At 38.7% G+C, this 10,682-nt stretch overlaps 1 protein-coding gene across 1 annotated transcript in view; it reads left to right on the plus strand.

The window, feature by feature from the left end:
* LOC124278427 (proline-rich receptor-like protein kinase PERK2) overlaps positions 1-4,167 on the plus strand; it is a 30,322-nt gene extending 26,155 nt beyond the window's left edge. The window contains exons 2-3 of the mRNA XM_046714134.1: positions 2,514-2,577; positions 4,068-4,167. Of these exons, the coding sequence (XP_046570090.1) occupies positions 2,514-2,577; positions 4,068-4,167 (164 nt within the window). The remainder of the gene's footprint in view (positions 1-2,513; positions 2,578-4,067) is intronic.
* Positions 4,168-10,682: the final 6,515 nt, after the last annotated feature.

Consider the following 10,682-nt stretch of genomic DNA (forward strand, 5'->3'; position numbering starts at 1 on the left):
TGCTCACATTTGAGATAATCTAGTCACAGATATTGTGCAGGTGTTGGCTTGTGAAGTGGTAATCTACTTTAGAGAGATGTCTAAGGTATAAAGCATGATCACTGAAAGGTTTCTTTGTATTTAGTTTTGATTTTCCAAATGCGAGTCATCACTAAAGGCTGTTGCCCATTTCACTCACATTAATGAATTCAAGTTTATTATTCACGATCACCACAATCAAATATTCATTCTACTTTTTGTGTTTTTACTTGAGTCTGACTGAAGCTGACTGAGTTTGTTTTACGCCCGCTTTTTAGCAATATTCCAACGCTTTATCAATGAGGACACCAGAAATGGAGCTTCACACATTGTACCCCATGTAGGATTCGAACCAGCGGGTCTTCGTGCAGAGCCTGCGCGCTAACCACAAGGTTACCCCCACCGCCCGTTTTCATGAGTGTGGGCATTTAATTATCTAAAGAACCGAGGTATGCAAGATGGAATATATCAAGCCAGGCAAGTATAACAGTCAACAATCATATATATTTGATTTGACCACGGCAATGGCTACACTGGTCATTGTCCTGATAAATTAACACTGTCCACATATGGTCAACATGTGTCAAATAATCTATTTTGTTTTTGGTTCACTGAGGTATAATAAATAGCATATCAGCAGCTGATATGTTGTTATTGTATTTGTTACCTAATATTTGTATTCATAATCAATTTGTGATATGGATCATATTCATAATTACTGGATTTATATAGATGGGTTGGTTGGTTTAATGCCGTACTCAGCAGTTTTACAGCTATAAACGGCATGGTCTATGCCATCATCGAGTCAGGACAAGATAATCCAGTGATCAACATCATGAGCATCGATCTACACAATTGGGATCACGATGGTATGTGTCGAAACTAAAGTCAAACCGAGCCTGACCCCAATGCTATGATAACCTCTTCGCGACAAGCATGAGGGATCTCTGCGGGACATTGGTTAATGCTTGATACTTGTTGCCTCAAAACGCGGCTTTTACCTGGATGTTTGTCACTCACACACAGTCCATCAGATTAATGTGATTAATTAAAGCAATAAAAGTTAAATGTGTTGTACCACGGTAACACAAACTTTAAACAGCTGACTTCAATATAGCAAAGGACATGTGAGGTAAGATCATATTAGTCTACGAAATCCTTATAAGTGGTTCTTTCCCCAGCTGCTGACATGCATATCTGAGCCTGAAGACCTAATTTTTATAATAAAAATTAATTTAGCAGCTGATATTAGTATTAATACTGCGGTTTTAAGAGGCTTTAATGTTTTCTCAGCATGGCTGTGAAGAAAAAGTAGTCCAAGCATTGAGGGTGAAGCTGTCTGGTGTAATTCAAATATGTGTGCCAGCAGACTACAGAAGGCATTCATTCTGCGCTGGGTGTGTAGGATCATACACAAGAAGACCAGAGGAATGAGGGAGTTAATACTTCACCAGCTGTTTTAGCTGTTGGAATCTATCGCTGACTTCTCCGACCAAATGATACAAGAGCTATATGTTCATCAAAGTCACCTTGTGTTTGACATCTGGGAGGAAGGGGCTACTTTGGCATTTGTGTTGAAGCTTAACTTGGTAGCTGGATTTGCTCTCTAGATGCCCTTCTTGTTTTAGATTGGATATATGGATATTACAACTGAGTCATGTACCTGTTTCAGAGATTATATGCCTGAGTATAAACTTATGAGCTGTGCACAAGGTTTTGGTGAGCATAGTGTATGTAATATATATACTCAGTATCATGATATTTATTACAAAGAAGCATACAAGCAGTGAGTGAGTTTAGTTTATGCACACTCCTTAATGGCTGAGGACGCTACGTGATCTGTAAAATGTCAGTCTGGACTTCAGAAAATCCAGGGATCAACCATACAGGCAATGATATTTTCTGGTCCATACCATGATGATAGTATATAAACAAACTATTTCCTATGCAGACTAATGATTGCTGAGCTGTATTGCATGAATCAGATATTGCATGCTGTTGTCAACTGTACCATAACTGAGTCGGCTTCGGTGCAGTGTAAAAAAATGAACTCACTTCACTGTCACTACGTGATCATAAATATCTGCTGACCACTGGCTTTCAACGACTATGTCGTGTGTTAGAAACACTCGACCCCAACATTTAGTCCCAGAAATATGGTTATGTGTATGGTTTTGAAGTAAAAATATATCCGTTAAGCTCAAAATTTGAACCATAACCAAATCTGTCTTGGGTAGCATTCAGAACTCATTTTACTTGAGCAAATTTGGGCCAAGGATAATTCTTCAGAACAAAGTAGAACTTGTTTTCAATGTTCCAGAAGATAAAATGACTTCTTTATGCGAATGCTATGATTTATACTAGTATTTGTTTTGAAGTTCCAACGTTTCCACATGTATTAGGTTCCACCCAATTATTGTCACATGTATTTTGGTAAAATTAGATGGAAGCCTTTTAATATGATAATGACTATGTTTGAAATTATTTCATGATAGCTGCTCTCATGGAGCGGTTACATGCCAAAAACATCTGCGATCTGTTCATGCAGGCCTGGCATGAGTATGTATGTGATGTGCATTGCGAGTATATCAGTCGTACATTGCTTTAAATAGCACTGGTATTCTCCTGGCTTACTGGTAAATTGCTTGTCCATTTATCACAATTTCAGACATGTGATCTTTATTAACAACACCAGGAGGCTGAACCGATACCTAAGCAAGAAAGAGAGGAAACTCAAAGAGTGATCCAACTGAAACTGGCGAACAAGTGAATGTTTATAAATCTCTTTCCAGTAGTAATCAGCACCTTTACTGTGTATAAATAATACTAACAAGATCTGTGCTGAACAGGGGTTGGGTTGTTGTGAGGTGAGGGCTGGGCTTTATCTGGTTTGTGGGCCACGAGGGATGAAGTATATAAAAACATGGCCCACCATCATTACTGGATGATGAATGCAGATGATGGGTGGGATCACGATGTCAAGTCACAGCAGGAGCAGGTTTTATGTAAGGATGAAGAGTTGTCAATACATGGGCTTAGGACATGATAATATGTATATGGTGAATGCAGTTGAGTAGCTGTTAAGTTGTGGTTTTTATGTTTTTTGGTTTTGTATGGTTTGACAATTATTATATATCATAGAAAGGTATGAAATATTAAAGAAAATAATTTCATATAAAATTATATTGTTAACACTTTCACAGATGCTAATCATGTTTGCAGATTTGCTGATAGATCTTAAAATTAATCTCTATTTTGTCCCTGTAGTCTTCCTAGTTAGTTTTCACAGTGTTGCCATCTGCCTAGTTGGTAAAAGGATGGTCTTATTTCCACTTAAACAGCTAGCAGTTCTTGTCTGGACTCGTTAAGCTTTTTCATTAGTCTCCTCACGGAGACTTTGATTGTTTCCCAACCACTGTGAAAGCCAAGCAGTGGAACCCTCTCAATCCTGGACAGTAACATTATTCCACCGTGTAAACTGTCAAGATTAATGAACTGACAGATTGTTCATTCCTGGCTACTGTAGCTGCACAGTAGCGTAATTGCTTTGTAAACAAATTCCCTGGGGTAATCGGCTTTTAAGGGGTGGGATCTCCAAAATTTAACTCGATCAGACTGACAGGGTTTCTCTGTCACATGTGGCAGCTTCCTACATCTACTTCGTTCAATATTGAAGCGACATTTACTCTCTGATGGTGGGCTTGTGCTGCAAATGTTCTAATGTTGTCCATCATATTTGTGGAAAAATTTGTCTATTCTGTCTGCTTAACTTTGATGCCAAGTTACATGTATCTCAAAGTCCTTAGTTTCTTAAATCAAGTGTTGATGCCTGTGTAAATGATGTCTTCGGTGGTCTTGCCAGGTCATCTAGCATGCTCTCACAACACCAAGAAGCGATGAACCTGAAGCGTCCCTTCAGGAGTTGGCATCAAGAGGCAGCATAGGTCTGAGTTGCAACAGCTGCTGTCAGAAACCAAAGAAAAGAGTGGAACTCTACAAAAGAAACAAAATCAATGCCGATGCTGATCATGCGAATGAACATTTCGCAGACTCGAATCCAACCTTGCTGGAACAAGAGAAAGTACAAAAGTTCACTTGGATGAGTTTGAGAAGGATTTAAGAAGTGCAGAAGAAGAGAGGAGAATGTGAGCTGAAGACATGAACATTTTCCAAAAGAATGTGGAGCCTTCGTGCGGATGTGTAGAGGCTAAGCAAGAGTCTAGAAGAAAAGGTTGTTAAGAACACAGGAATGGATGCAGCAGGGTAGATGCATTGGAGCCAAAGCCAGAGCTTTGGACGAGTGGACAGAAACATGAACTTGCGGAGTTAGATGAATTACGAACATTTCAACGATCTCAAAGCAGGTGACTGGTTAAATGGTGTACAAAAGTTGAGGACAAGTTCAAAACGGAATTCAGGAGTTGAAGGATAGAATAGATGTGCAGGATGAAAATCCAGGTGGAGGCCGAACTGAAATGTCAAAGCACAAGCCAGAAGAGGCTTGAAGCTTTGAAAGCATCTCAGAATGCTGCTGGAGGATGTGTAGAAAGCCGGCAGGAACAGGAGGAGAACCTGGTGAAGGATTTGGACATTAGAGAAGGAGCTGAAGATACGAGACCATAGTCGAAACTCATCAGTCAGCTTTGGAGTGAGGTTGGTGGAAAACACAAACATGAACTTCTACAGTTACAGAATAGTCTCAGGGACAAAGACAGCACTTCACATGGCGTGACAAACGGAATTTTTTACATGATTTATATGAAATCACCCAGTTAATTAAACGTAATATTCATGGTGTAATAACTTGATTGGATTTTAAGAAAAAACAGATATGTCTTATGAATGATCCTTAGTCTGAAGCCTTTTTGTCGAAGGCGCAATTGTTATTTGTGTTTTACAAAAGAACCATTCCTCCTCTGCAGTGGAATCAAAGAAAAGTGGTTAAGTTTCAACGAGCTTGCCTAGCTTTAGTGAAAATATATCTGTATATGTGTTCGGGTCATAGCAGGGCTGAGAAAGCAGTTTAAGTAAACTTGAATATTATTACGTCCCTTTTAGCTATACTGAATATAACAAACCCTAGTAGAAGGTCAGCGTCATCAACCTATGAGTGACCTATGACCGTCAATCAAACTGAAGACTGTGAACAAATTTAACCAATCAGACAGCGGCTACTTGTTAAGGTTAAGTAGGGACTTACAAAATGTTTTAGTTTTCTCTTCCCAGTAAGCGACACTGATCTCAACAACAAAATCCGGTATAAAACACAAATATTGGACCCACCTGCAGTATATACGCTTATGGGTTTCTAATGACATATTTACTGGCCAAAAAGCTTATATTTTTATGAATGACATCCTGGACTATTAGCGGCAGCTATTTTTCATGACTATTTACTCATTGTTGCAAATAATGGCGTCCTCCATAGTAATATCCTTTCGGGAAGCTGTCGAGTGAGGAAAAATAGCATTCAGAATCATTGAGTTTTAGATAAAAGGTTCCAAACGAGTAATATTGCGAAGATATTGCTTTCACCACAGCGATTTGGTAGGCTGTGTTCCTGATTGGTTAATCCAAAAAGGTTAGCTGGCCGCAACCTTCTACTAGGGTTTGTTAAGACGGTACATAGCAGTGCAACGAATAATACTGAGCCTAAGTTTACTTGACTGGCTAGGAAAGGTATTCAGTAACAATGTTTGGAAAGATGGCTAGTGATAACACTTAATGAAGAAGCGGGTGTAGCCATAAACATGCTTTGGAAGAAACAGTTCATATATACTGGTAACCTGCTTTGATGATGGAAACACTGGTAGAAACAGGTAATATATGTCCAATATAGAGAAACATTTGTAAATGAAATAAGTATATATTCAACAGAAACAATCATTGTGGTTGGATTAACAACAAATACACATAGGTAACAACATGTAAACATGCACTGAAGAAACAAGAAGTAAATATACAGTTGTAACTTGCTTTGAAGAACAGGTTGTATGTTCATGGATAATGTTAGTGGAGAAACACATAGAGTAAATAGACGAAGTATGTATGTTTAACAATTAAAATTACCTGTTAAAAGGAAAATATGCATAAAACTGTTTGTTACACAGACAAGCAAACATATACATTTACATAAGGCAGGTAATATATCTTAAACATTGTACATTTTATAAAATGGGTAAGTATACATGCGCCAGTGTTTTACAAACAAGTGGGGTGCAATACGAAGAAATAATGTGTTGAAAAACAGAAATGAAATACATTCTACATTGAATGGAATGGTATCTAATATATACATGGGCAACAAAACATTTTAGATACACTGGGCTACCCTCAAAATTGAACATACACGAAATTTACTGATAGCATGCAGTGGGGTTCTAGTTCATAGTAATTTTACGCTTCACTACCACTAGATCTGGTAATCATACGAATTGCAAAATAAGTTGGCAAACTAAATGATCATTAGATCATTTGACATATCATCTTTTCGTGGAGCAAACAGATTACTTTGATATACTTGAGATGAATAGATATTTTTTGGAAGCAATGAAATAGTTTGAAACCATGAGGATTAAATCATCGAACATATTTGAAATGATCTTGAAGTTATGAAATCTTGTGTCGTGACAGATAGACAACACTCTGTTTGATAACTTTGCTGACCTTGTCTCTCAGTTATCAGAACAACAGGCTGAGGTGAAGGTTGTCCACAAGGCTACGGGGATGTTGAGACAGATCTATCATAATGACAGAGCGATGTGCGGAACAGGCTGCCGAGATGCTGAAATTAAGTAAAATTAGATGCAAATCCTTCAAGACAAAGCCATCTTCATGTCACAGTAAGGATACACACAAAATTAGCGTGCATGTTGATCTTTTTCCTCAAACTCCTTCTTATAAAAGAGCTGATATTATTTTATGGTACTAGCCCTATTCAATTTTCAAAAACATTCCTACTCTACTACTGTTAAGACTGCAAGAGTTATGCATGAGACATCAACCCGATGACTTGATCCACATGAATGAACTATACATGGTAAAATTTAGATCTGAGACGCTGGCACAATTCATCACGGATATCAAAGATAGATATGTTGGTATTAAATGGAAATATTAGAACTTTTAATCTTGTATTTATGCATTAATGTGAAGTCATTGACACCAATAACTGATACCCTGAGCCAGCGTGAAGAAAATTTCTTTGATTCAATCATCTCCCTAATCATCCATGATAATGCTGTATGTCTGTGTATATCTACTGATAGTAGTAGATAGCAGAGTTTAGTTCTGGTACCCTTTTTCTCACAGGTGGGTAGTAATAGATCTTTCAAAAAGAGGCGTGCATGGAAACTAATGTGCTGGGTAGTGGAATGATTAATAGTGACATTCTGTATGTACGAAAAGCTGATCGAGAGCTGAAGCCACCATCCTTCAGAAGAGTAATTACCAATGTCAGAGCGAGCTCAGGTCACAAGTTTCCAAGTTGAAGGGAATAGGCTGGCATGGTTGGAGTCAGAGGAAGAACTTGAAGGTAAAAACAGAACCTTTCAGAAGAACAGCAGTCACAGCTGAAGTCTTTAGAACAGGTAGGGGCCAAAAAATGGTGATTGATGCAGCAGGGCATTCTCTAATGAATGTGTCTTATTGGAGGCAGATTGTAGAATGATTGCAGTAGATGTTAAGCAGAGTTATCTCCCTTAGTAACTGTTGCTGCAGTTGCCTTCACAATGGGAAACATGTTGGATGAATAATTTTGACTGAAATTATTTTTATCACTGATGATTAGACAGTCATTTGACTAAAAATACTTTTTCCTTGATGTAGGATGGAATTTTAATTTCCAAAATGAATTGTTTATGTTGTGACTGACATGTAAATTTAGCATTAAATTACATAAAACTTAGAGGTCAGATCAATCCATTATAGCCTGTCCACAATTGCAGATGAAGGGGGTGCTAAAGTCGTAATTATTTTGCAGTTTTGACTACTGGTCTATGATTCTTAATTGCATTATGGTAGGTGAGTCTTGGTGAGACCCTGAGTTACAATGGGTCTCCATCACTTGATAGTAGTGTTAGAGGCAACTAATTTGCATTGAGTACCAGGCTGTGCGACTTGGCCCAGTGCTTGATGGAATTACATAATTGTTTAAGTGTGTTTATTAAATCAAGCTGCTGACATATGAGTCCTAGTATCCAGTGCCAACAAATGTTTGGCCTTCATCCCAATAATTATTCATGAATCGTTGCTCATGCTGTAAACCACTAGTTCTCACTGGCCCTATTCGAGACCACGATGATAAAGCTGTAATATGTCCTAACTGTGCAGTTAGGCGCCAAATCTGGAGCCCTGCCCAAATGTTACTGGTGTCTTTTGATCCTGGAAGACTTGTCTATAAGAGAAGCAGACCCTGCAGCAGGAGACTGGAAGGCGTGAGACCAGAGTCTGCAGGAGAAGTACCAGCACAAGGAGAAGCAGCTGGCCGGCCTGCAGCTGCAGTAATACTCTCAAAGAGAACACCAGGAACAGATGGACCAACAAAGGGCAGCTGCTGTGGAGGTCCTGGAACAGACTAAACAGGTGGGTGGACAACATGTCAGGAATGTTGCCACATGAGATCTGTTTCATGTGATGAGACTGATGTTAGAAAGAACATGATCAATGAAAATAGAAAGTCCCAATTCCAGAAGCTCAGTGGTTTGTACCTAAGCCCCTAACATCCCTGACATGGAATTTGTCATTCGATGGGAATCGATAGTCATTAGGATCATCTTGCCAAGGGTTTGACCTTTCACATTTTAAAGATTTTTTCACATATATAGAGGGAGAATACTACGCTCCGGTCTCATTACATACAAATTATCTGCGAAGCAGTGTCCTTAGCTTCTATGGTGTCTGACCCGAGCTGGCGAGGTCAGAAATATAGAAAGATCTGGATTTAAAGTATAGTCGTATAATTAGTAATGAGACCCGAGTGTGTGTTATTACATACCATCGTGCTTGTATTAAATTGACATAATAGCATCGTATTTCTGTTATTGTTTCAAACCCGAAACGGTTTCATAAAGAGGTTCTTGGAGGAAGAAATTTTACATTTCTGTAGTACACTTTTGCATGGCGTCGCACTGTATTGGCGTCCTCACGACATTCTGAGGTCACGATGCATGAAGTTAATCTAAGCCTCTCATTACAACCTCACTACAGTAAACTTCTCCATTGCTTACCCGTTTCTTGGTTTGCAACTTAGCAATTTAACATCTTTGGTGGAAAGATTTAGATTTATGTTTTCAATGGATATAATGTCTCAGTTAAGTCACAATTAAGCAGCGACACATGGCGTTACTATTATTTACATTCCCAGGAGAATGCATCTAAGTTGGAGGTGAATGAATTCAGCGTTTGTTATTAATGAACAAGTAGTTCCGTCTAGCAACGTGAGCCTAACTATGAAGGTCATCGGTTATCCAATCAAATCTCAAGATTGAAGTGGTTTATGACACTTGGGCCCAGCGATCTGATACTCGTGTGACATTGGGAATTGGTATGCAACTACCCATGCGTTGACCATGTGGGTAATAATTTAGGATTATGATCTTGTGATATGGCCTCCAAAGTAGTTATGTCTTTAATAGGGTGTCTCCTCAGAAACCACTGCAGCCATATGAAACTTGTGAAAATGTATAAGTCATTGGTCATGGTGATTCTCTTCAATTTGTCATCATCAGTATGAACAGTTCTTCTCAAGAACCCACTTGATCTTGTTTAATGCTCTGGCCAGAAGATTTTGCTCATGTCGAAACTCTATTTTGGAGTTTGGTTTCCCTTTATCTGCTGATCTCATTTGTTATGAGGCTGACTTTGACAACTGGAGTGAAATGTTGAGGTTGTAATACTGGAGCAGGTGGATGCATGTGTAGTACAGGATACTTTCATGTTGTGGACACTGTGTATGTGTGTGTGACCCCTCCCTTCTCTCTCCAGGAGTACCAGTGCAAGTCATGGTGAAGATGTGAAGCAGCTGACTGGACGAAGCTGCTGTCATGCTGGAGTTTGAGAGGTCAGGAGCAGAGTTGGTCAGCAAACTGCAGATTTACAGAGAACCGAGAATTTAGTCGCTATCAGGCATATGCGGAAGTCTTGGAGATAGTAGGTAGCTAGGTAGTGTTCATCTGAAGCCTCACTCATCGTAGGTGTCTTGAATAATGTCCTTTCAGATGCATTACATGGAGCCAAAAAGTTAATTCATGAAAATAGGAAAGGATTGTATAACAATGTAAATGTTCCACATAGGCTATTGTACCTAGCAAAATTGTCACCGATGGACACTTGTCGAATTTCTTGATACATTTTAAGCCTATGCAAAGCTTAAAGGTTGTTTGGATATAAACTAGCATCTGTGTTTTACCTGAACTCATCACTTTGTACCTTTACTTGCTAACAGTTTATTCCTCATTTCTCCACTGATTAAACTCCAAAATGTTCATGACAATCTTTTCCAAACAAATTTCAATCAATTTCAACATGTCAGTACTTCGGAAGCACTCATACTACAGTTTCAACAAATGTTTCCTCCAGAAACTGGGATTGAAATCCTCATGAGTGCACCACATATGCTCACATGTATTGTATGAACCATTTTTGATAATATAAACAGCATGGCA

Source organism: Haliotis rubra, unplaced genomic scaffold, assembly GCF_003918875.1.
Source record: "Haliotis rubra isolate DU_JTF1 unplaced genomic scaffold, ASM391887v1 Scf2369, whole genome shotgun sequence".
NCBI lineage: Eukaryota > Metazoa > Mollusca > Gastropoda > Lepetellida > Haliotidae > Haliotis > Haliotis rubra.